This window comes from Cryptomeria japonica, chromosome 2, assembly GCF_030272615.1.
Source record: "Cryptomeria japonica chromosome 2, Sugi_1.0, whole genome shotgun sequence".
Lineage (NCBI taxonomy): Eukaryota > Viridiplantae > Streptophyta > Pinopsida > Cupressales > Cupressaceae > Cryptomeria > Cryptomeria japonica.
In genome coordinates, this window is record NC_081406.1 from 444398269 (window position 1) to 444425871 (window position 27603).

The 27603-nt window shown below is 39.8% G+C and overlaps 1 protein-coding gene across 2 annotated transcripts in view; it reads right to left on the reverse strand.

Annotated features, from left to right (window-relative positions):
• LOC131031597 (rhodanese-like domain-containing protein 11, chloroplastic) overlaps window positions 1-22878 on the reverse strand; it is a 205943-nt gene extending 183065 nt beyond the window's left edge. Inside the window, exons 1-2 of one of the 2 annotated variants that reach the window (XM_057962750.2) lie at window positions 22702-22878; window positions 22431-22514 (exon numbers count right to left, since the gene is read on the reverse strand). In XM_057962750.2, the coding sequence (XP_057818733.1) occupies window positions 22431-22514; window positions 22702-22818 (201 nt within the window). In that variant the 5' untranslated portion in view covers window positions 22819-22878. The remainder of the gene's footprint in view (window positions 1-22430; window positions 22515-22701) is intronic. The other variant, XM_057962749.2, reaches the window with a different exon arrangement.
• Window positions 22879-27603: the final 4725 nt, after the last annotated feature.

Here is a 27603-nt window from a genome sequence, read left to right on the forward strand (position 1 = left end):
TCCACAAGTCGTGACCCGACATTAGGAACCTTGGAGTCTTCCAATTGATCACAAAGTTTAGCATTTGGGAAGATTTTGCTTAAGAGAGGATAAGATACTTTTGGGTATTTTATTTTGTGTTTGATTGTGCCTAAAAACACATCAACACATCCCAACAGGACGAAGCCCTAAACCTCCTTCTTGTTTTGGTCTACAAACTAAGTCCCATTTGACCAAACTCAACTTAGCTAAGAGAAAATTACTAGACCAAAGAAATTGACGAGACGGAGCATCAAAATCCTTCATAAAACTAGAAGGGGCCACCTACAAAAAGAATCTATAAAGGGGGAGAGCTTGCATAACAGACTTCAAAAGAGTAACCCTGCCAACAGAAGAGAGCCAACGAAAGGTCCAATGACTAACCTTCTTGCAAAACTTTTCCAAGATTTCTTGCCAGAAAATTCAACGTTGAGATCCCAAACCAAGAGGAATCCCCAAATTGACCAAAGGCAGGGTACCAATCCGAAATCTTAGGATACGAGCAATCCTACTCTGGATAATCCTAGGAGTATTAAAGAAAAGATGGAAGACTTGGCTTCATTAATTCAACACCCTGATGTAGCCAAATAAGTGTCCAGAGTTCTCCTGAAATTAACTACTTCCTGAATTCTAGCCAATCCCATCAAAATCATGTCATCAACAAATTGGAGGTGTGAGGAAGGAGGCAAATTGTTACACCATCTCCAACCTTGAATCAATCCCTGTAGGACCTTATACTCAATGAAGCTACCAAGCCCTTCTACCATAATGATGAACAAAAATGAAGAAAGTGGGTCCTCTTGCTGAAGACCTCTAGAAGCACTACATAACTCAAAAGGATCACCATTAATGAGAATTGAGGAGGTAGTGGAAAGACAACTCATGATCCAATCAACCCATTCACTGGCAAATCCGAAGGCTAACAAGACCTTTTGCAAAAAAGTCCATTTAACTCTATCATAGGCTTTTGCCATATCCAGCTTAATAAACATGGCCTTTTCCTTAGATGATGCCATAGAATGAATAGTCTCCGCAGCAATCACAATTCCATCCATAATTTGTCTGCCTTCAACAAATGCCCCTGTTCCTTAGAAATCAGATCTTTGAGGCACACCTTGAGACGTTCAACAATGAGCTTGGTAATGACTTTATAAACCACATTGCAAAGAGCAATGGGCCTGAATTGATCTAACTTATTTGCAGCTTCTTTTTTAAGAATAAGAGCAAGGAAGGTAGCATTCATAGCCCTCAACATCTTCTTATTCCTATGTGATTCCTAAACCACCTCAAGAAGATCCAACTTGATTATCTCTAGGAATTCCTAAAATAACTCAATGGAAAATCCGTCAGGACCCAGGGCTTTACCTCTCTTCATATGAAACACTACATCTTCCAATTCTTGAAGAGCAATAGAGTGGATGAGGGTCTTGTTCATCTCTTGATAAACTATTGGGGGGATGCAATTCAAATTTGCAGCTTCCTCCACACTCATTGGGGGAGAGGCCTATGTGAACAACGCAGCAAAATAATGAGATGCCTCTCGAGATATATCAACTTTTGACGATAAGTGGGCACCCTCCAAAGACACAAGGGATGACATAAGGTTGCCATTCCTTCAAGCCTTCACAGAGTTATGAAAGAAGGTGATGCAGGAGCACCGGTCTAGTTCTTACCGGTTGGGCAGTTTTTAGTGGAATTGCTTGAGAGTGTGGCATTTCTTCTTTTTTGAGTGTTTAGCATTGTGGTTTTGGGTTTATTCCCTTGTGTTCGTGGTCTTTGTCATGTTCGAGTTTCATGGCATTCGGCTTTGTTCTTGGTGAGTAATCGATTCCGGTATTGGCCCAGTTGATATGTTCTTACCGGTTAGTCTGACAATGAGTTGGATCGGGTTGCGGTTGATCTCCGTGACTTGCGGATTGTTGGAGATGTTGCTTTGGACCTTGGCCGGTATTCCCGGAGATCCGCACATCGTTTTATGTTTTGGAGATTGTTCTTAGTGGTGCAGAGCACATTTCATTGCACACTTCATTTCACAGCTAATTTTCAAGCACATAGTGTTGTCTATAGGTTCTTTATGTTGTAATTGTGGGTTGGATCAATGATCAACCTTGATGTAACTGAATGCCTATTTTGTATGGTCAATAATCTCTTAGGTGAGCATATAAACCTAGAGGTCTATTAGGCCATGAAGGCTTGGAATTTCGATTTTGTCAAAGTTAGTATGTCTAGGATGTTGTCTTAGGTGTTGTAGTAAATAATGACCGGTCTAGGTAGTTTATAACCGACGTTGTTCAAAAATTGCAAAATATTACATTTGTTGTCAAGCAACTTTTCAAAGTTGCCGGTAGAATGACAACTACTTCTCCAACGGTCCTAACTATTCAAAAGTTGGTTATGGACGTTGGAAGAGGTTTATATATACGTGGACAACCATAGGAAGATGGTTGAAGGTTTTGTAAAGTTTGGTGGAGAAAGAAAATAAGACAAATTTGATTTCACCACACAGAGGTTTTTCCGTACGATTCGTACAGAGTGTGAAAATTTCTGATGAAGTCTTGATTTGGTTAGGAGTGACTCTGAAACACCTTTCTAATGCACCAAGTCTAACCTCTCAAGGTAAAGTTTAGTAGAAGTTACAAACATTTATTTTCTGCGGATTGAAACCCTCCATTTTTCAAGGGTTATAATGCAAGAAAGACCCTAACTTGCAGTCTACTCATTGGGATCCGATGGCCATGAGTAGAATGCTAGTTAGGGATGTGTATTTTGAGATTCCATAGGGGCGAGGTCAGAGGAGTTGGTTGGTACAGTGCCACCAAGCCCTAGTCTAAACCGGTTGAGAGTATAGATTAGATTAGATGAGTTTCTTTGAATAGACAATGAACAATGATGAGAAGATGAGTTGAAGTGTTGAAACTGGGTATTGGAATATGGGAGAAACTTCCCGAAAGGTTGGAACCTTCCTATGATCCCATTCTCCATACCTCTTTTGTGAGACCAGTCTAACCTGATCAATTAGGCCTGTAACCAAGTAGGTGTTGAAGAATGCAAGAATAGGGTGGAAATCTAATCTTTTCGAACATGATAGTGGTCCCAAAAGGGTGTGTGAAACCTAAGTTTGTTTAAAGTGTTGTTTGGTGTTATTTGGAGAAAAGTCCCAAAAGATAGTGAAATAGGGCTACTAGCTGGTAAACTAGTACCGTTAAGTCTGTGAAACCAGCATCGGTAAAATTGTGAAACCAGTATCGGTAAAACTGTGAACCCTGTACCGGTAGACCTATACCGGTGGGCTTGCCTAGTCCTCAAAAAACCAATACTCGTCTTGTGTTTCAAATAAGCATTGTGGAAGACCCTAATAGGTCTTAGGAAGTGGGCAGGAGTGTGTCAACCTGGTTAGTGGTGAGAAGTTGATATCACCGTTGAGGTGTGAAACATAACCGAAAAGAGAAGACCAGAGGTGTGTGAGTGGTTTATCACCCTACTGGTGCCAATCTCTGCATCAAGGCTCTAGAAAAACTTGGGAAGAGTTTGAACCATGGGAGATAGAACAGAGGGACAAGGTGAAGAAGAGATACCCTCTAGAGTCACCAATGTGGAATTGGTTGGTATAGTGAAGGAACAAGTAGCCAAGAACAAAAGGATGGAAGCAGAACTAGCAAAGTTGAAGAAGGATCAGGTTGGGAAGGAAGTGTTATCAATAAAGCCTTGCACCCTCTGCTAAAGTTGTGAACTTCAGCTGCCTATTGAAACATGGGAACACTTCGAGGTTGTGGGTAACCTAAAGACTGAAGTGGACATCCAGAGTAAGCTGGTTCTTTTCAAATTCTTCACCTAAACTAACAATTTCTTCAGGGAAAAGAGTGAGGAGGAGAACATATGAAACTAAAATCTAAACCTAAGGTGATGCACCAGATGATATGTTGAAATTCAAATAAGCAAAAGATACACAGTATAATAGTGATAATGACGCTCTTTTACACTAACCAACAACCCATAATCTCTGCATCAATACTTCATAAGAAGGCTGGATAACCACAATCCTAAGAGGAAAAACTCCTTCTTTCACAACCTAAGACTGATAATTACTGAAAAACACAGCTTATGACCTGCAAGAGTATATGTATTTCTGTATAAGGCATCAATAGAAAGCGCAATTTTAAGGGGGGCATGTAATATCCCACTAATTTTTTTTTTGTTTTTTCAGGCCAATACCAATTCATCCACAACAATTAACCCGTTAAGGTTAGAGTAATAAGCAAACAACTAAAAGGGAACCCTTCCACCTTTTGTTCACCGAGAGCCCAGACTGGGAGGGTGAGAGCATACGGTGTTCCGGGGATCGTCAGCATCAATAAACAAACTGAAAATTACAATTGCATGGGCGGCAAGCCATCCCCTTCTGCTTATCCAGCAGGATAGAAACTAAACTTCTTGGCGGTGAACCGACCAAGGGAAAGATTACAAGAAACTAAAGTTCAATCACTCTACCGCCTATTTCAGCGGGAGGACATTACATTAACAATCACTCTACCGCATATTTCAGCGAGAGGACCAAAAACATTGAACTTATCACTCAACCACTTATTCAGCGGGAGGACTGAAAATTACAAATTATTGCATATCAGGCGGCAAGCCAGCCTCTTCCACTTATTCAGCGGGATGAGAATTACAAAGAGAGAACTGGTTAGTAGTACTACTACCTAACCTTACAATAATAGAAATGATAGAAGGAGAGTAATGCAGATTTCTATAGTAAAGATATAAATTTCTATTACAACCAAATCTGCAGGCTGGAAACACAAACCAACAGCCTAGATAAATGCCAAAATATTCATATCTCCCTCATTTTACATCCAATTTAGCTCAAACCAGTCCCAAACCCACCGTACAACATATGCAATGCTAACCAATCAAAACAACACCCCCAAAAGACCCTTATTTATTTTGCACGCATCCCAATGCAAGGCAGAAAACCCATGCCTAGACTAGGAATTTCGATTTTGCATAATTAATTCAAAACTCAAACAAACGTGCTAAAAACTTACAAACTTATTTGCCAGTGCTGGGAAGGAAGATAGGATTGATACCCATAACTGTCAGACGCTCCAGCAGAGAGATGTGAGTAAAAATATGCTTCAGCCACAGGCAAAACCAGCAACTACAGAATCGTTGCAACACCAAGATGTCAATGGCAAAGCTCTGAAAACGGTAGAGGAATACAAGGCACAGCTAGGTACTGTATTTCAAGTACGAAACCGGGTAGCACTAGGGAGACGCACTCCGAAGCCTCAAGTTCTGTCGCCAATCCGGTAGCATAACATTACAGATTTTCAAGATGATGCAAATGAGAACCCAAGCCTCATATTTATAACTTCATTCATCAAATTCAAATGACATCCCTCCAAATTCCATGCTTGCATTTGAATTTCATTTCCACTTACATGTGGACCCAAGTGTAGCGCCCATTCTCCTAAGTCAAAACTCACGCCCAAGAAGGGGGAGGACCCACGTTAGACACTTAGGCACATAATGGCGATGCAAAGTGAAATAATATCCTTCTAAAAATATTTCTCATTCCATAAAACAACTGAATTTCGCCAAACTTAGGATTAAATAGGCATTAATCCCAAATTAATAAACCAGTAGCCAATAAATAGATTAATTAAATATTAACCTTAGGATAAGGAAATAATATTTAATTATGTTGCAATTTTCTCCCGCACTGATTATTATCACCACTGGGATGAAACTGAGCCCGGACGACCACAGACTGCTGCAGAATTCAGAACCCTGTCTACTGCCAAAAATAGAATTGTGCCACACAACCACTTACTAAAAATAGTAAGTCAAGAATTAATGCTCAAAAAAATATGATCATCGCGTCTAGAGGCAAAGCAAGGAGGACTCAGTAGGACAGTGGCACCAGAATGGTCATTCCCTGACTTACTAAAAATAGTAAGTCGTCGTTTCATCGATGCTAGACCCTGATTACTCATTCCACCTAGCCTACGGGTCTCAGGAATAGGCTAATGTACCACTGAAAGAGCATCATGAGAAGGGGACATTACAGGGCATAAGCCAACCACAAAGAACTGCCTAACACTAAAGACACAATAACAGAAAAAATGAGAAGTAGAGAGGTAAGTCAAGCTATTATCCCTGCCAAAAAGGTATCACTAAGCTTTATTGTTCCTGAAAATGTGTTACAAAAACATTCCTTCTTGCAGAGAGAACTCAGAAATTACAGTCTACTAAAAAGATGAATGAAGAAGAACCCTTACAAAAGTGAAGGAAGGTAGAATATATGCCTTCTAAAAAGCAGATAATGAATACAAAATTCCACCTCCTCCTGGGCGAGCAGAACCAAAAAATCCACTTTTCAGGCCCTCAAACAGGTCTGAAAGGGAACACACTTGAACCAAAGTCAAGCCAACCCATATGCTACCATAAAAGCTCTTAATTGCATCATAAATGACTCACAAATATTCCCAGACAAGCCTACAAGCCTTCATTAATGCAAGAAATATCTCTTTGACTTCACAATTAAATGAGAAAAATATCTCATTTAGAGATTTAAAATTCATTTCTTAATTAAATATTTGTTTAATTTCATTTTTACCTTTTAAAGTCAAAATTTAATAACATGAAAATAATTAAGTTATTTATTAAAGTGATTAAATTCACTTTAACAAGTAATTTATTATTTTTATTTATTAAAATTTTATAAATGCAATAAGAAAACCTTTGTTAAAGTGATGAATTTTAAATCACTTTAGTAGACATTATTCTTATGTATTTATTAAATTTTTTAACTTTTATAAAGATAAATATGAGATTAAACAAAAATAAAATTAAGTAATAAATCTTAATCATTTTAGTAAATATTTATCTCATTTAAGTTAAAACCCATGCCTAGCTTCCACAAAGAAATAAAATTTATTAAGTGATTTATTAATATCACTTAATATATTTTAACATTACAAATCAAATATTAAGTGATATTAATAAATCGCTTAATAAATTTAAACAAGGGGATGAAAAACATTTCATCGACCCCTTAGGCATTTTTGCGTGGCATGGGAAAGGAATGAAAATAAACCAAAGGCAAAAATGCTCAAAGGCTACAAAGAGGATAAAGGGAAAAGAAAAAACCCTAAAGTATCATTTCCTTCATTCGATATTTCTTCTCTCCTTCTCGAGCTGTTGCGTGGAGTGGCTGCCATGCTAGGGTTTGAAAGCTGAAACGAAGGGCATTTGATTTGCATCATTCTGTCGATTCCACTGAGTGCTGGACGCTATTTTCTTTCTAGCCGGGCGCTATTTTCCTATCTCTCTGCCTTGCTTCTGGGTGCCACCATGAGGAAAATTCGCAGGGGCTTCTTGCTGGGCGTGATTCTTCCTTTGGTTGATCTGCTGGGCGCTGCCATGATGATTTCTTGCTACATTCTGAGGGTTTTCGAAATTCTGGAAATGATTGCTGACTTCCAGGTGCATATTTCAAGCATTTCATTTTCGATTTTCTATTGTAGCTCACTTAAAAACGTGAAAATCTACTACTCTTTGGGGTTGAAATACTGCACTTTTGTAGATATATGTCTATTATTGCACATACTCTTCAGATCATGAGTTTTTTTTTCTTTTATTTGAACACTGCTGTGTATTTCGGCCATCAATGGTTGCTCCAGGCGAGGCTTCTTGTTTGCTATTTCACTATGTTACAAATTAAATTCGATTTTCTGCATTTATTTGGAAAATGACTGTAGAAACCTGCTGCTGCAGTCACCTCTTTGACAGTCATCCTCCTCAACTGTTTCTTAAGATCTGAAAGCTATAACCCATGCTCTTCTCCAATTAGAATTGTTGTAGCTGCCACCTGATCCATGTAATACTCATTCATGATGCACAGTAGCATCCCCACGCTTTAATTCTGCAGGTTTGGGTGAGTCTTTTCCAGAAAGTTTAGCTGAAATTGTATGGGACTTATTACGATCAGCATGAAGAATACCATGGTCTCGCAATTCTGGTTCCAGATGTGACCCTGGAACAAAATGCAGACACCCATTTTCAACTGTGGAGTTGTCAATGGCAAGCCAAAATGATGCAGTCCTGGTATCCTTTGTTATCGGCCAGTAAGCCAAATCCTGGGGCCAATGAAATATGGCATCAGGCCTATTCGGCGGCTTGGCAAGTAGTTGATCATAGTCACACTACATATCATGTCGCAAGAGCTGCTTCGATATAGATGCTGCTCTTCTTTCATATATATTATTTTTCAAAGATGGTTTATACTTTTCAATATGACTGTCTGTATGTATTGCTTTCTTTCTTATTTCATAGCATGGCTGCTATCAATAATCTGTTCACTGTGCATTTGGCTTTTCAGACTGTCAATTTTATGGTGACCGTCATCTTTGTATCTATGGCCTATATTTCTTTCAGTTATTAGGCTCTATGGCTGCACCTCCATTGTATAAATGTACTCACTGTTATGTCCCTTTTCCATGCTTCACAAAAGACCCTCTTTGTGATCTCAGATTCAAATATTACCAGTTCACTGCGTATCTTTAGGCATGCTTGTCACTACTATGAGGCATACTTATGTAAATCATCATTGTGCCTTGAAGGTGCTCATTAGCTGGTCTGTGAGTAACATGATATACCTTGATTCCTTTAAATCTTGGCCATTATAAATGTCATGATCTGATTGTTACCTGTGTAATAATATGTACTGCACATGCAGTCTTTGAAAACGATTGTCTTTGTCTGTTGTGAATGCCTGGCACTGTTATTGTGACTGATTTATAATGGAGGATTGTCATAGGAAGGTTGTCCTCCTGCTATTTGTCGTGGTATTCACGCATAGACTGCCAAAATGCCTTTGCTGTCCTACATGCACATGAAGCCTTTGTGCTTTTTCTGAAAATGCCATGAGATGCCTTATTTCTTCTCTTAACTCTGATGTGACTTGGCTGCTTGGTCTTTGATGTTTCAGTGTAGCTCTTTTGAGTAATGATTTGTTGTTTGTACCAGTGAATTGACTAGTTCACTGTTGTGAATAATGAACCCCTACTTGATTGTGTTATACTGAAACATTTAGAGAATCCATATTTCGCTTTAAACACTAGATTGTAGCACGCTGAGCTCAACCCTTGTGGGAGCCCATTTCACCCCACATGCTGAAAATGAACATGATCAGATTTGTAGCTGCACATGAAGCAAACATGTTAGAAATAATATGCCTATTTATGATGATTTCTCTTGATTCTCTTGGACACCTAAAATATGCATCTCCTTTCTTTGCACATTAAGACTGACTTATACATGTATAAATGAATGCTCATGTATAGTGTATGACTTTTCATTGCTTAGAACACAGTTCTAACCTATTGCCTATTGAATCATGCAGGAAAAAGGAGCACTGAGGACCTGGGAAGCAAGGAGGAGCAGGACAACACAAGCAGATTTATGGATCAGCCAACAAGCGCCAGTCATTCAAGCAATGACTGGTCACCCTCTAGACATGCATTTTTAGCATTTACTTATTCATGTATAATTTAGCTTTCATGTGCATCATGCATATTGAATGAATATGGTCAGTCTCACGGTTTATTGTGTGAGACATGCATTCTATCATTTTAATAAAGATTACATTCTTTCCGAAAGACTTGCCTAATCTTTCTATGCTTCGTACATTTATATCAATGAAATGCTTTCTTTGCAATCTTTTCTTTCTACATTCTTTTGAGGTTATTTCATTTGTAATGAAATGCAACATAGAGAAGCCATTAAATACCACTTGCTCAAAAAACTTAGTGGTTCTACCTGATTGAGCCTGTAGGTGAAAATCTGGTAACATTTTTGGCGATTTCTGCTAAATGTTTGCCTGCTAAACATCCTGACCAGCTGCCTTAGACTATTCATTGGGCACAGAGTCACTGAAAACTGCTGAAAATTGAAACAAACACGCTCATAGCACTTACAAAAATCTCTTTCCAAGACTGTCCTAACCTATTGAGTATGGGTGTATGGTTTATGGCAGTTAGTTTGAAATCTTTCTGTCATGCACCCTACATGTGTAATTGATAGGTTAGGACAGGGCAGCAACAAAACATCTCCTAAAAACACTCAAAAACTGCTGAGAGTGTTAATGTTTTGTGAGGCAGACATGCATTATGTGATAGTGATTCTTTCATTCACTCCTTCATATGATGGGTGCCTACTTTACAGGACCATAGCACCCTACAGCAGCTTACCACTGCGAAAACTGAAACAACTAACAACTAACTGCACACGAAGCGCTTAGGGAAAACAAAACAGCAACTAACTAACAGTGCAACAGCACTTATTCAGAACCAAAACCCTACTCTATTACATAAAAGTTGTTGATCATACCTCAAAAGCAATGCTTGAGGTGAATCTCGTTGACTGGGATTGGCTCCATATTGTCGTCCAGCTTGGAGAGCTAGAAAGCGTTGTGCTGTTTACATTCAGAAATAATGTAAGGCCCGCTCCAAAATGCATCAAACTTGGAATGCTTTCCAGGCTTGCTTTTGAGGGTGTCCCATTTCAGCAACACATCTCCCTCCTGGAAGTTTCTTGGAGACGCTCTTTTGTCAAAAGATCGCTTCATCTGAGCTTGATGCTGCTCTATCTTGTTCATAGCATCCTTTCTAGTCTCTTCTAGCTCAAATAACTGAGCTAATCTCACTATTAGGGGGCCTTCCTCCAGCGTTTCCAGCTGATTTGCTAAGTCAAGCACTGGAAGCTCGAAAGAGATAGGAAGCCTTGCTTCCCTACCATACACCAGCATAAAAGGTGACTGTCCCGTGGACCTTTTTGGGGTGATCCTATCAGCCCATAAGACTGATTTTAACTGAGTATGCCAACTCCGTTGGTTACCCTCCATGGTCTTCTTAATGATCCTAATCAGATTTTTATTAGTTGATTCTACCTGGCCATTGCCTTGCGGATAATAGTTGGAAGACGTATTTAGGTAGATCCCTTTCTTGACAGCCCAATCAGAGATTTTAAAGCCAACAAAAGTGAGGCCATTGTCTAAAATGATGGACTCAGGAACTCCAAATCTGGCAATCAGATCCTCATAAAAATTTAGAACAGCAGTCTCATTTGCCTCTTTGAGTGCTACTGCTTCAATCCACTTGGTGAAATAGTCAGTGGCTATAAGTATCCACTTATGGCCAGTGCTGGATGAAGGGTTTATCACCCCAATAAAGTCCAAACCCCACCTCATGAAGGGCTGCTCCACTTGGATTGGTTGCAAAGGTAAAGTTGTCAATCCCATTTTTCCAGCGAAAAGGGCACATTCTTTGCACTTTCTAACCCATACATGCACATCTCTAAATAATGTGGGCCAATAATAGCCACCTTTCATCACTTTAAGAGCTGTCGCCCTTGGTGAAAAATGGCCTCCAGCTGATCCCTCATGAAAATCATGCAACACTTTACTTACTTGGTTAGGCCCAATGCATCTCAGCAATACACCATTAAAATCTTTACGGAACAAGATGCCATTAAGAAGTGCATAAGGTATGGACTGTAGTCTAAAATACCTTCTTTTAGCTCTGTCCAGCAGCTTAGGACACTCACCAGTTTGCAGAAAATGTGCCATTTCCTGCACCCAATCAGCAGTAGGAGTCAAAACTTCTGCCTACTCGTCATCTTGCAGTGTTAGAACAGCTTCCTGTTCATGCTTTGGTGAGCTAGAAATGCCATCAGCAAGCTGTTCACACAACCCTTTGCCTCTAACCAGCTTGGTAACCTGAATTTTGACGTCATATTCCATCACCTTGGTTACCCAACCAGCCCTCTTGTCATTGAGATCCTTGCTCAATAGAAACTCTTTTACGCTCGGATGAGCAACCATTAGATTAATGCTATTGTTAGACAGCATGTGTTTGAATTTCTTCAAACTCCTGATAACAGCAAGCACATGTTTTTCTACAAAAGTGTACCTTAGCTCGTAGTCTTTCAATGTTTGGCTAAAGAAGGCTAAAGGCTGTTCTGAGCCTTCATCGTTCTGTTGTACCAACATAGCTGAGATAGAATCTACATTACCATAGGCGTACAAAGTGAAGTCCTTAGAAAAATCAGGATTTAGAAGTGTAGGAGCAGCAGCCAATGCTTCTTTAATTAGTTCAAAACTTCTCTTGCCCTCCTTAGTCTAGCTATAAGACATATTCTTCCTCAACATAGCAGTTAGAGGATTCAGCAAATCTGCAATATCAGGGATAAATCTCCTGACAAAATTAATCCTTCCTATGAAGCTTTGCAGACCTTTCTTGTGAGCTGGTAGAGGAAGGGCCAAAATGGCACTTATCCTCTCGGGATCAATGGCAATACCATGCTTGGAGACCACATAACCAAGCAACCTGCCCTGATGGATAGCAAATATACACTTTTTGGGATTAAGAGACACCCCAAATTGTCTGCACCTCTCGAAGATTAGCCTCAAATGGTTTAGATGATCCTTGGCTTCCTTTGAGAACACTGTGATATCATCTAAATAAACCAGCACTATTTTATACATCAAACCTTGAAATGCCATATCCATGGCTCGCTAGAAAGTTGCTCCTACATTGGACAACCCAAAAGGCATCTTCCTATAGGCCATAGTACCCCATTTGGTAGTAAAAGTTGTCTTATATTGGTCCTCCTCTTTGACCAAAATCTGGTTATAATCGGAAAAACCATCTAGTAGAGAAAACATTTCAGAACCTGAAACTACTTGCAGAATCTGCTCCATAGAAGGTAGAGGATAATGGTCTTTCAGTGAGGCTCAATTGAGGTCTCTAAAATCTACACAGAGCCTGATTTCACCATTTTTATTTCTTACGAGAACTAAGTTTGAAACCCATGAAGTATGCTTGATGGGAAAAACTATAGCACTCTCAATCAGCTTGTCTAATTCCTTTTTCATCAAGGGCTCCAATTTGGGATTTAATGGTCTCTGTTTTTGTCTTACTGGTTTGGAATTAGGCTAGAGTTCTATTGTATGTTGTGCAAGCTTAGGGTCAAATCCCCTCAAATCAGAATATTGCCAAGCAAATATATCATTAAATTCTTGACAAAGGGATATAAAAGCTTCCTCTTTTCCTTTGATATGAAATTTGCCAAGTTTAAGAAGCTTACCCCTTGAAATCTCAACCTCCTCATAGTGGTCCCGATCAATCTGAATGTTGGACCTTTCTTTCCTGACTTGGTCGTCAAAATTGAAGATGGATTCCAAGGTGACCAATCCCTTGGGTAACTTATTACCTTTCAGTTGTATGATATGATCTTCGTATTGCTGTTGGAATCTATCTTGATTTTTGCATGAAACTCAGCCTCTTCCCTTATAAAGTTTACAATCTGCTGGTCATTTTCGAAGACTTGCCAAAAAACATTATTATCTAGGATAGAAGGTCTAACAACGACCTTCACATACTGCTGCTTGCTGTCACTATTCATGTTATCCGGGATATCATATTGTGCTCCTATGGCAGCGAGTCTATCAGCACTCTTATTCCTACTTCTCGGAATAGACAGCAAATTGAAAGCACAGAATTCTTCTATCAACTCCCATACCCTGTGTTTATAGCATTTCAAAGTATCATTTTTTGTAACATGAATACTTCATACCTAATTTACAATGAGTTCACTATCTCCAAACACTTGGAGACATCTGATTTTCTTCTTCCTTGCCCATAATAGGCCCTGAATCAACGATTCATACTCTGCTGTATTGTTAGTACAGCTGAATGAAAACCTGAAAGAAGAATAATATTTTCCCCCTTGAGGAGATATAAGCATGCAACCTCCTCCTGAGCCATTTGAACTCCTAGAACCATCAAAAAATAACCTCCAAACCTCATTATCAAGTTGATCTAAATGCTGGACTTCAACTTTCACCAAGTTGGGAAGGAAGGTATCAGGTTCGTGCATTAAGTAAACACCAAAACCAAGCTCCTACAGCTGTTTGTTTACTAAAACTTGATTATTTTCAGCTGCCCACTTGTCTAATATCATATCAGGAATACCATCGACCTATGTATCCAATTCTTTGGCCATAGGACACTCTTCTTCGTCAAGAATAGACAAGTTATCATTTATAGCAGGGGGTACATAAGGTTCTATATGGTCATTTGCTATTACCTCTGACTTAATAGTGACCTTAGTGCCATACCTGGTCCTAAAAAACATGTGGGACCAATCCGAAGATAAATACCCACCGATCTTAGCAGTGAAATCCCGTGATAGACATATAGCAAAGTAAGGAGGTAAATCAATGACATAAACCTCTTGCGGAATGGCAAAACCTAGGCATGCATGTAAGGTCAAACTCAGATTTTTTATGACACCGACTGTTTTAACAGCAGTACCATCTAACTGGACTACTCCCTGTTCAAGAGGTTCATATTCCACTCCTAGCTTGTCAGCTATTTGTTTGGGCATCACGGAGCTACTAGCTCCTGAGTCTATCATGCAATTGTGGACTAGGTGTTTACCAATGATTAGAGAAACATAAAAAGGAGGTGGCTTGACTTCCTTTTCTGGCTGTTCAATACCTGTTTTCGAAACATTGGTAAGCATCACTCTAGATTGTTCATTGGTGGGCTCATGTGCCAAATTGACATCTGACAAGGCTGATTGTAGGAGGCTTTTTTGACCAGGGATAGCCAATGAGTCCCACATGGACAAGGTAACATTAGCCTTATTCATATGATCAATGATATTAAAGGCAGGTACACTTACTTTGTTCTGAATTTTTTGAACAGCAACACCTTTTTCCTTTACCGACGCTGGCTGCGCTGAATCTTTTAGCTGTTTTGTACTTTCAGCAGATTGATTTGCTGGTAAAAACGGAATTTTTTGTCCATTAGACGAGCCAGCAGCCCCTTGTTGGGCGTTTGGAACGTGCTTCTGCAGAGAAATATCGCTATCTGTTTGCTGTCCATCATCTACAGCTCTCCTTTTTGACCTTGTGTACGTTGCAACAGCATTATGTAATTGATTTGGTGCTTGTGGGTTGTTCATTCCACAAAATTCTTCCCTCTGAAAGTTAAGAAAGGACATTTCCCCTTGCATATCCAAGTGTATGGATGCATTCCGTTCCGCTGTATCGTCCACTGAAACTTGTTGAACAGCAGATGCGCTTTGTACCATAAGAGCTTGGTTAATAAGACCATTAGAACATGTGGCCTGGTCATGAGGTAGATTGCATGGAAAACACCATTCTGGTTCATGCAACAAATTATTTTGCATAGGAACCAAATCTTTCGAGGTACTCGCAGCATTCGGATTGTAAGGTTGAAATGGCCTTTGATTCATAAATGGTCTTTGGCCTTGAGGATTTTGCTGGTATTGAGGCCTGTTTGGCTGGAAAGGGGCCTGATAAGGGGTTGTATTTGGCCTATAATTTTGGTTTTGCTGCCTTTTCAGATTCACAATCTCGCAGCCAAATGTCTGCAGCAGTCCTTTAATTTCTTGTAAGTCATTGGACTGTGCTAGAAAGTTATTCTCTTGTCTAACAGACTGAGAACTTGGTGCTAGTAATGCTGGTACAGCTGGAATAACAGCTAAAGGAGGTATTTGCATTGCTATCGGTGGCTGAATGGTAGGAAAAATTGGTAGAGCAGGTCTGGGGGCAATTTTACCAGTCTGTATAAGGCTATTCTCAGCTCTAATAGCTATAGCATAGGCCTGGGGTAAAGAAATGTCTCCCATCGATTGTACCATTACTGAGATATCACTATTCAAAGCTCTTAAATAATACAAGAAAGCATGGTCAGCAGTAGGTCTTACCGTTTGTGGGATTCTATCCCAAGTCTTCTGAAAACGGTGGCTGAAATCTGACATGACTTCATGAGGAGCTCTCTTTATGGTAGACAACTGCTCCATTACGGGAAGTCCTACCCTCAATGAGCTCAGTATCCCTGAGATCACCAATGGTCTTGGCCCACCATTTAGGCCGGAGAGTAGAAGTGCGAACATCTGGAGGAGCTGGAAGAGGCTCAAGATCAGGAACAGGAGCAGCAGGAGGAGGATTATTCTCCGGAGGGAACTCAGGTAGTGCATCATCGAAAATAGATTCTGCATCATCCCTCCCATCAGGCGAACCTAATGGAATAAGAACACTGTGAGGCTGATCCTCAGAACTCTGCTCAGAAGACGGGGACTGAAAGAATCCTCTGTCTTCATCAAATACAACATCACGACTGAAGATAAGACGTTCAGTGTCTATATCTATCAGTCTGTAGGCCTTATGGTGATCACTGTATCCTGTCATCATGAGTTTCTGACTTTTGGAATCCAACTTGGAGCGCTTAGCATCTGGAATCCAAACATAGGCAACAGAGCCAAAAACTTTTAGGTGGCTGATCTTAGGCTTCCGACCAGACCAAACCTCTTCTGGAGTCTTCCCCTTAACAGCCTGAGTAGGAGAACGGTTAAGTAGGTAGACAGCAGTAAACACTGCTTCAGCCCAATACTTATTCGGAACACTCCTGTGTTGTAACATAGAGCGAGCCATCTCAACAACCGTACGATTGCGACACTCGACAACACTGTTTTGCTGAGGAGTGTAGGGTGTAGTCAATTGGCGTTTGATGCCATGGGTATCACAGAAGTTGGAGAATGCAGAAGAACAAAATTCCCCCCCGTTATCTGTCCTAAGAGTAATGATACTATGTCCAGACTCTTTTTCAACAAAGGACTTAAACTTCTGAAAGATACTAAATACATCTGATTTATGTTTAAGAAAGTACACCCACATCTTTCTACTAAAATCATCTACAATAAGCAAAAAGTATTTGCAACCAGTAACAGAAGATGTATTCAGAGGACCACAAATATCAGCATGAAGTAATTGAAGTACCTTAGATGCGCGCCAAGACTTTCCATGTGTGAATGAAGTCCGATGTTGTTTGCCAGCTTGACAGGCGCCACATACTCCAAGATGCTGAGTCTGAATATCAGGTAACCCTAAAACAAGTCCCTCCCGAGATAGCTGAGAGAGATACTGAATGTTGAGATGTCCATATCTCTGATGCCACAAAGTGCTGAGAGGAGAAACACGAGCTGCCAGAGCCACTTCAGGAGAATCACCAGTGTCAAGAAGCCTATATAGGCCATGATCCTCTAGACCAACAGCAACAGTAAGACGAGTCTCCCGATCAATGATGGAACACTTGTGAGCACTGAACACCACATCTAGTTGAGGAGAATTCCTCATAATTTGGCTGACAGAGAGCAGATTAAGTTCCATTCCAGGAACATAGTACACATTCAGAAAAAGGAGAGTCCTGCCACCAGACTGTATCTGAACAGTGCCTCTGCCAACAACTGTATACTCCTCACCTCCGCCAAATACAACGGAATCACTGAAAGGTGAGAAGTCTGTAAACAAGTCACACCGATGAGAAAAGTGACGTGATGCACCAGAGTCGATGTACCAAGCAGAAGACCTGGCATGATCTGAAGACCTCTTAGCCATAAAGGCATAAAAGGCAGACTCCTTCTGCTCGGAATGTTCAGCAACATGCGGCTTTTGGTGTGACCCTCCCTGCTTCTTTTGTTCAGAAGCGAGCCTCTGACGGCAATCTTTCTTCATATGGCCATACTTGTGACAGTAATTGCACTGCACATTCTTCTTCTTAGCTCCATCCTGTGTCTGAGAAGAGCCTTTCTGCTGAGAAGACTGAGAGGACTGAAATTTGCCTTTATCCTTGTGAAAGGATTGGGCTGTGAAGGCATTTTCCAAGGAGGCTGATGTAGTACCACTACCAAACTATTGTTTCCAGCGATCCTGCTGTAGAAGTTTGGTGCACAATTCTGAAAACTTCAGATCAACATTAGTGGAAGTAATATTGAGGGTCTCAATGAAGTGTTCATACGATTTCGGAAGACTTTTCAGAGTCATTACTACCATGTCTTCTTCCTCCATAGTCCGACCAATAGCTTCGAGCTGATCTCGGATGTCCTTAATCCTTGTGAGGTGTTCCTGTAAGGACATACGTTCGTCCATCATAATGGAGAACAGCTGATTCTTTAGAAAGAATGCTCGGCTCTTGTCGGATGTCTCATGCAATTCCTTCAGATGCTTCCAGATGTCAGAAGTTGTCTTGCCGGAAGGAATCTACGGTAACTGATCATCAGTCACTAAGAGTTTGAGAAGCATAACGGCCTCCCGATTGCGTTCATCAAACTTATCTTGATCTGCACCAGGTGTACCAGGACTGAGCTCTTTTCCCAAAACGAGCTAGTCAAGACGCCTATATTCAAAAATGGTCAACATAAGCTGTTTCCAGATGTTGTAATTGTTGCCATTAAAGCGTTAACTGCCTTCTAACATCAGGTTGGTTAGAGAAGCCATTTGCACGTTTCCCAAAAAACAATTCCCGGCTGACCCAGAAAAATCCAAAGACAACCCACAAATTCGTGCGAAAAACCCAGAAGGAATCTGCTGTCAGAATCTGGATCCACGGGCTCGAAAATCGAGGCACAAAAATCGAGACACCGAGAAAAAACGGACAACTAACCAGATTGGTGTTCGAAAAACCCACCAAGAATCTGCAAGAAAAATTGATTTTCGATAAAAAACTGGAAGGTTAACACCTTAATCGAAAATTGCAGAGGGTCGTGGAATCCATGATTTGCTTCAGAAAAAATGGCGTCGCCGAAGGTGCAGGTCGCGGGTTGCAGGTCGCGGGTTGCAGGTCGCGACGCTTGGAGGTGGCGACGCCGAAGTTTGCAGACGCACGACGCCGGAGGTTGCAGACGCACGACGCCAAAGGTTGCAGACGCACGAAGGTCGCGGACAGGCGGAGCACCACGACGATGCTGTAGATCGCGCACCAGCACGAACACCGCCGAACACAAGTTGCGACGGCTCTGCAGGTCGCGCACCAACACGACCACCGCCGAACACAGGTCGCGAAAAACAAAACGCGACTGTACAAACCCAAGATATTTCACAGGAGCTAGGCAACCGAAAAATCCTAGATGGATTTTTTTGAAAAAACCAGAAAAAATTTCGAAAATTTCCACTAATTGGAAACTAGAATTAAAAATTTTTCGAAAAAATTTCTCCTATAGCTCTGATACCATAAAACAAATGCAGAAGCATATGGATTTCAAAGAATTGATGTTGTTCACAGAATGAGCAAGACGCTCATAAATAATACACGGATATTTACAAGAATAGCAAGTTTCTAATAAGAAACTGCTGAGAAGATCGAAGACGATCTAACTATAATAGAATATACACTATTGAGCATTAATACTAAAATAACATTATTTTAATATTCTATTACTTACATGAGGGTGAACACTCATTCCCTTCACCAACCTAGAAAAGGTGTTGATCCTTGTCTAAATGAATCAGAACGATATGAGGCTTTGAGGAATCAAGAAAGGGTTGATGGGAAAGTTTATAATATGAGCTCCTCTCATGCTTCAACGACAAGGGCAACTAGAGAGGCAGAGGTAGATGTGTCTTCTAGTGATGTAGCACCACAATAGTCTCACAAGAGACCACATACTAGCAACTCAAACCCCATTGGAAGGCTATTTGATGTGCAAGGTTGAGAAGCAGTTGATGCAGCAATTGCATGCTTCTTTTATGCAAATGGAACACTGTTTAATGCCACTTGCTCACCTTTGTATGGAGAGATGGTCCAAGCTATCAATAATGTACTAGCTTGGCACAACTCTAAATAACAAAGAAAAAAACTTGATTAGAGCAACAAACTGCACCAATGAAAAGAGTGTGGTCTACAGAAGGATGCAATATTGTGATGGATGTGTGGACAGATGCTAGAAATCGTCCACTACTTAATTTCATGGTGACATGCAACAAAGGGCCTTATTTTTTGAAAACAATAGACTGTTCAGGGCAAGAAAAGAAAGCAGATTTCTTCATAACCAACTATGTGACAGCATTGAGGAGGTGGGGCATCACATGTAATCCAAGTTGTTACCGATGCTACCCCTATTTGTAAAGCAGCAAATACGATGGTGCAAAAAAAGTACAAGCATATGTTGTGTGCATTCGTTGAACAATGCATTCAAAGATATTAGCAAGTTCCAATGGGTTTCAGACCTCAAAAAAGGGCAGAAAAATATAGATGTTCATATAACTATCACCACACACAAACCATTTATCATAAGTTTGTCAAGGGGGAACTTCTCAAACCAGCTGATACATGATTTGCTTCTTACTTTATTCTTCTTGACTGCCTTTGTGAAGTCAAAGGAGCTTTGTGTTCCATGGTTGTAAGTGATACATGGGCAACTTGGAGGCAATCTACATCAGTTACTGCAATTGAGGTGAGAGGTTTGGTCCTTGATAACCATTTTTAGGCTGATGTGAGATTTGTTGTGGACTTTATTAGGTCTATATGTGAGGTGATTAAATTTACAAACTCAGACAAGCCATGTTTGGAGGGAGTTTATGAAGAAATAGATTCCACATGTGAAAGAGTAAGAAAATAATTGATGCCAAAGATCTTTCTTTATATCCTTTGATAGAAGAAAAGTTAAATGGAAGACGGAACAAACTTAATGCACCCCTTCATTGTGTTGCCCATGCCTTAAATCCTAAATGGCATAATACAAAGAGACAAATAAGAGGGCTCCACATGAGGATAGAGAGGTAATGAAGGAATTTTGGGCTGCAGTAAAGAAGATTTATGGTCAAAGTGAGCATGCCTAAATTATAAACAGTCAATGGAATAAGTTTCACATGGGCAAAGTGATTTTGCTTCAATGGAAGCTTTATATGATATGCAAGCAAAGAAAGACCCTTTAGAGTGGTGGTGAAACCCCTAAATTACAATCACTTGGAATTAGATTGCTCTCGCAAGTAGCTAGCTCTTCATCTTGTGAGAGAAATTGGAGCACTTAAGCTTTTAATTATCCACAAAAGAGGGACAAATTAGGGTTAAAAAAAGCAAAGAACTTGTTCTACATTCATATCTCACTTTGTCTTCTCTCTCATGTTGATCCTGGGTACATGGAGGGTCCTTCAGCAAAATGGGACCAAATTGCACCTGATGGAGAAGTTGCAGCCATGGGGGATGAAGCGGTTGAACCAAATGGTCTTAATGAATTGCCCCTAGTTATACTACCATCAGAGGAACTTGAGTTAGAGAGTGATGAGTATCTAGAGATCATCCTAGTTGAGGACCTTGATATGGATGATCGAAACATAATAGAGCAGATGATAGATTTCTGATTTTTGTTTTTTGTTTGTGTATCAGCATCAAACTATCAATATTTTTGGATTTCAATATGTAATGATAATCTAATATGAAATATGTAGTGTGAGTTTTGAACTCTTGGACTCTTTGACAAAATGACATTTGACATTTGTGTATTTAAACTTGAAAGTTAATGTTAATTTGTTAAACTCTACCACTGTTCTTGTTTTCAATGTTCTATGTTATGATATTTTCTAAAAATTATTAAATTATATAAATAAAAAAATGCCAGTCTCCTAGTACCCTCGTCTCCTACTTCTGAAAATTTGTCGTACCGATACCCATCTCCAAAGTGTCGAAGCACCCCCATCTCCTGGTAACCTTGAAAAAATAGAATTGTTTTTCTTGAAAGTTGTAGCCTTTGTATTGCATATTTCATTGAAGGAATACGTGTAGCTTTGTATGCGATTTGCTCCTTGCAATTTGCTTAACCCCGTGTGTAATCCAATTCTAGTTTTTGTATTTTATACACATTTTCGAGTCTTTGCTTTTAGCTAGAGAGAGAATGTGTGTTAGCTATTGCAGGTATTTACTTTCAAGAAAAGAAATAAAAATCTCTCAGCTTGCGTAGTACTGATAAGCCTTGTACCGTTACCCAAGAACCAAAAAAAAGAGAGAATTTTTTTAAGTTTATTTGCAATGTATGTTCAAATGTAAGATTAAACTTGTGCATGTCGTTTTGGGGTTTAGTTTTCTTTTATATTACGGTCACCTTCTTATTCAAAGAAAGGTTAAATATTTATCTTTACATAATGTTCTGTTTTATGTTGTGCCGATAGGTGCAATTAAAGTAATAACGAGATACAATTCTCCATTTATTTCAGCTGTTACTTTATATGGTCAACACAATCAACTTCTTGTCCAAGGGAGTGTCATGTAATGGCGAGGGGATACTAGTAAGAGAATAACTCAAATCACAAATCCCCTAAACTGCACTTAGGCTGCCCGTAACGTGGTGATGTCATTGTTTAACCAATATGGAGTACATTCCACCGTTGCGCACACTAGAGACTTGAGAATGTGACCCTAATTTACTAGCGCTGACGTCGCCCAAGCTGTAAGAGAAAAAAATCCAAGAACAACAGAAGTTTACCCAGTACATACCAAAGCAATAAAGAAGCAGCAGACATCTAGGACTCATCCAATTCGAAGTACCTGGGATTCCCATCTCCTTCGTGCAGTTGCCATCTCCTTCATCTGCTTCGCCAAATCTTGAGCTTCCATTCTTATTTTTGGAAACTGTTACAATTACAAGCAACAACTACATTCATTTTCATCTGCTCAAACGCTTGATGACTCAAAACCATTCAGAGAAGACGCAATCATTAAAAAAAGCGTTTACTTTAGAGAGAGAAAAGCAAACGTGTGAATGCCAAGAACATCATTCGTTAGAAGTAGAAACTGAATAAAAAAGTTGGATGCCCACCTGCGGTGAACATATTAGTGGTGCTGCTCTCGGTGTCTTGCAGGAAGAACCAAATAGAGACGTTTGAAAGAGGCTTCTGCGGTTGAACGACATGTGGGACTCTGTGATTGCCGCCATTGTTGTTTAGACTGAAATGTGAGCTGAACTGCCTTAAACACTCGCTTCTTATCTTTTTATGGTAATGGCGCTTTCACTTGTTAATAGAACATATTAACGTTATTAACGTTAATGATGAGGATTTGTTATTATATTTATTTATTTTTTAATTGTTTATTATAGAAATATTTTTGCCAACTATTTCATTTCGGTGAAGAACTTGTGTTCTTGAATAAGCGCTGATTTCAATAAAGGAAATGTTAGAGCAAATCAGAAGAGTAGAAGAAATCAAGGCAAAAGTGAAAGAAAGAAGTAGTGACTCACAAATTAAATTCAATCTGTAATGGCAAACATGGAGTTAAAAGAAAGCCAACTAAGAGAACAAATAGAAGAGGCCAAATCTTGGACTCAAATGGTGAAAGGACCATCAAGGGAACAAAATGAACTCATAGAAAATCAAGTAAGGAGACAAATAAGAGAAGAGAAGGACAGAAGTGATAGGGTTGTTAATATCATCATTAAAGGACTGAAAAACTACAAGGAAAAGGAAAACACAAAAGAGCTAACAAGAGACTTTTTCGAAGACCAACTGTAATGGTCAAGAGTCATTTAGTGTAAGGAAGTTAAGTAGCGGAAACAACTTCCTACACTAACCTTGAGAGGAGGGTAATGCAAAACTTTTTCAGATCATTACAACAGTTACAGAAAATAGAAATAGATATAATAGCATTCATACCACAACACAATGATTTACGTGGGGAAAACCTTTTCGGGAGAAAAATCCCACCCTCCAAAAGCAGCTCAATATTTTATTCAGCAATCAAAAACAGATTACAAAATACTCGCAGAGCAAGCTCTTCGCAAGAGTAGTACTAATCAGAGATTCAGAGGCAACTCAATAGCCATAGGACTCTTACACACAACCTCTATCTCACACACCTCATAAATAGGAGATACAATACAAGAAACCGTCAAACGGTATTACAAAACCATGGGCTAAAACCACCCAATAAGGTGTAGCCGACCTTATCTCCCTTCTAGATGCCCTATGACATGTTAAAGCACACATCAACGTGTCGCTCCCTTTTACAGCTCATTTATGTATCCGATACAAATTATTTTTCCTATTTCAGGAGTACAAACTTCCGGAGGCCATAACTTGAGAACCGGGTGTCCGATTGACGAACTGTTTGAAGCGCCGAAAAGCTCGCAAAGTGCTCTATCACCTCGTAACCAGCTTCGCTGGTTACTGCCACTTTTCAGGGCGTTTCGGAGCCTCTAAAGTCCCCAAAATTAAGTTTAAACATTTTATTGCACCCCTCCAAGACGAAAACTTTAATATCTTCAAAACTAGCTGTGACCTTGCGACGCAACTTTATCGGAATGTTTATCTAGCCAACCAGAAGCTTCAGGGAGAGTTTCGCACCATTTCGTGCTCAAATGAAAACTTACTATAAATAGTAACCTCACATAAATGCAAGGTTGAGACATCATTTTTCCCAACAAATCTCCCACTTGTCGAACACCTTGCATGAGCGGAAGGGAATGTCAACACAATGAATCAATTGCTAGGGGCCATAAGGCCCATAGACTCTGAACACCATCTGAACTTCTCTGTGCTCACAGCCTTAGTTAAAGCATCTGCAACATTCATCAAAGTGTCCACCTTAACCAGCTTCACCCTACCATCTTCGACCATATCTCTAACAAAATGATACTGAACATCAATATGTTTGGTCCGGGCATGAAATGTCGGGTTCTTAGCTAGGCTAATTGCACTCTGACTGTCACAGTAAACTGCCACTGTACCTTGTTTTATTCCAATATCCGAACACAGTCTCTTAAGCCAAATGACCTCTTTACAAGCATGAGTAGCTGCCATATACTCTGCTTCAGTAGTGGATAAAGCAACCACAGCCTGTCGCTTACTCATCCAACTAATTGCACCACCAAACAAAGTAAACACATAAGCACTGGTGGATCTTCTGCTATCAATATCACCTGCCCAATCTAAATCCACATAACCATGGATATCAAGGGAAGTCATGTCTCCAACTGAATTACCATGATAACACAAAGAATACTCTGAAGTACCCTTCAAATATCTGAAGACTCTTTTGACTGCATCCCAATGAACTCTACCAGGATTAGACATATATCTAGAAAGTACTCCCACTGCTTGGGCAATATCTGGTCTAGTACAGACCATAGCATACATCAAGCTTCCAACTGCACTCTGGTAAGGCACTCTGCTCATGTCTTCCATCTCCAATGGGGATGTAGGACAATCTGAAACAGATAGTTTCGTTCCAACTGTAAAAGGAACACTCAATGGTCTACAATTTTGCATGTTGAACCTCTGTAACACTGAATTCACATACTTACTCTGGCCTAGCCATAGCTTTCTGTTCACCCTATCTCTTCTAATTTCCATCCCAAGAATGTGCTTTGCTGCACCAAGATCTTTCATTTCAAATTTAGCAGCAAGCTGAGACTTCAATTCTGAAATCATACCTTTCCCTTTACCAATGAATAACATATCATCAACATATAATGCAATGAATAAGAAATGATCACCATAAGATTTATAATAAACACAGTGATCTGATTTAGAATGTTCAAATCCCAAACTCAACACATATGTATCAAATTTCTGGTACCACATCCTAGGACTTTGTTTGAGGTCATACAAAGATTTCTTCAATTTACAGACCAAATTACTTTTGCTTTTCACCACATAGTGCTCCGGCTGTGTCATATAAATATCTTCCTCCAAATCACCATGAAGGAAAGCAGTTTTCACATCCATTTGCTCAACCTCTAAATCATAAGCAGTAGCAATAGAAAGCAAAAATCTAATGGACGTCATTTTTGCAACAGGAGAAAATATCTCACCGTAATCAACACCCTCAACCTGAGAGTAGCCTTTTGCAACCAACCTTGCTTTATACTTCTCAATGCTTCCATCTGAACCAATCTTTTTCTTGAACACCCATTTACAACCAACAGGTTTTCGTCCTTCAGGCAATGGTACAAGATCCCATGTATCATTCTTTTTCAAAGCTGCCATTTCTTCCTCCATAGCAATCTTCCAGGATTCTGCATCATTCATACCTAATGCCTCTTCTATAGATTTTGGTTCATCCACACTAGTATTCAAAGCAAAAATACATCTCCAATCATCAGGTGAATACCTTTCAGGTGGTTGTCTATGTCTTGTAGACCTTCAAACAAGCTGAGTTGGAGGTTCTTCCTCCTCTTCTGAAGATTCAGAGCTAGACGAGCTCTCCTCAAATTCTTGCCTATCTAGGGGTCTCGATTCAACTCTTTCAGGTGTAGAAGGAAGTTGAATCACATCTTCTTTTTTAGTCTGTTCTGGCTGCAATGTAACAGAAGGAGACTTAATTTCTCTAAAATAACACTTCTACTGTGAATTACCTTTTGTGCAACAGGATCCCAAAGCTTGTATCCTTTCACACCATAACTATACCCGATGAAGATACATTTCACAGCCTTGTTCTCCAACTTTGTTCGCTTCTCCTTTGGCACATGTGCATATGCCTCGCAACCAAAAACTCTAAGATGTATCAATGAAGGCTTGTGACCTGACCATGCTTCCATAGGCGTTTTATCAACAAGAGCTGATGTAGGAGACCTGTTAATCAGGTAGCAAGCAGTGGCAACAGCTTCAGCCCAAAACTTTTGTTCAAGACCAGCACCACTCAACATACTCCTAGCCTTCTCCATCAGTGTCCTGTTCATTCTTTCTGCAACTCCATTCTGCTGTGGAGAATACGGAGTTGTCTTCTGCCTGTTAATTCCACAGTCTTTACATAATCTATCAAAATCATTAGAGCAAAACTCACCGCCATTATCAGTTCTCAAACATTTTATTTTCTTTCCAGTCTGCAACTCAACCATTGCTTTAAATTCTTTAAAACGACTAAAAACTTCAGATTTACTCTTTAGAAAATAAACCCATGTCCTTTTACTAAAATCATCAATAAATGAAACATAATATGTGGATTTTCCAATCGAAGAGACATCTACTGGACCAAACACATCAGAATGGATAAGATCCAAAACACCACAAGTTTTATGAGAACTCGAATAAAACTGAACGCGGTTTTGTTTTCCATAAATGCAATGCTCACAGAAATCAAAGTCAAGATTACAGTCATTCAAACCTTCAACAAAGTTTTTATTTTTCAAGGTCCTTAGACCCTTTTCTCCAATGTGGCCAAGTCTCTGGTACCATAACATAGTCTTCTCTGCAGGTAACTTTGCTTCAGACGAAAGAGCACCCTTAGGTACCCAAAAACCATTTCCATCTGCTAAAGGTGAAACCTTCAAATCTTCCAGTGAAGTATCCGCAGATTTACTTTTTACAGAAGTGCTATTACACTCAACAGTGTATGCTTCAAGCTTATACAAAGTGCCAAACCTGACACCTCTAGCAACTACCATAGCACCCTTAATCATCTTACATCCTGCTTCAGAAAAGACTACCTGCACACCCGCATCTATCAGTTTGCTCACAGATAACAGGTTTCGTTTTAATCCAGGGATATGCAACACACCATTAATCCTTTTTATTCTACCATCAGAAAACTTGATTCTAACTTTACCTTGACCAACAATGTCTAGATGTGAATCATCACCCAAGTACACCTTACCTCCATTAAATCCTTCATATTCAGAAAACCAATCTCTATTGGAAGTCATATGAAAAGATGCACCTGAGTCAATTAGCCAGGCATCATTACCTGCATGAGCCGTCAAAGCCGCAATAAAAGCATCGCCATC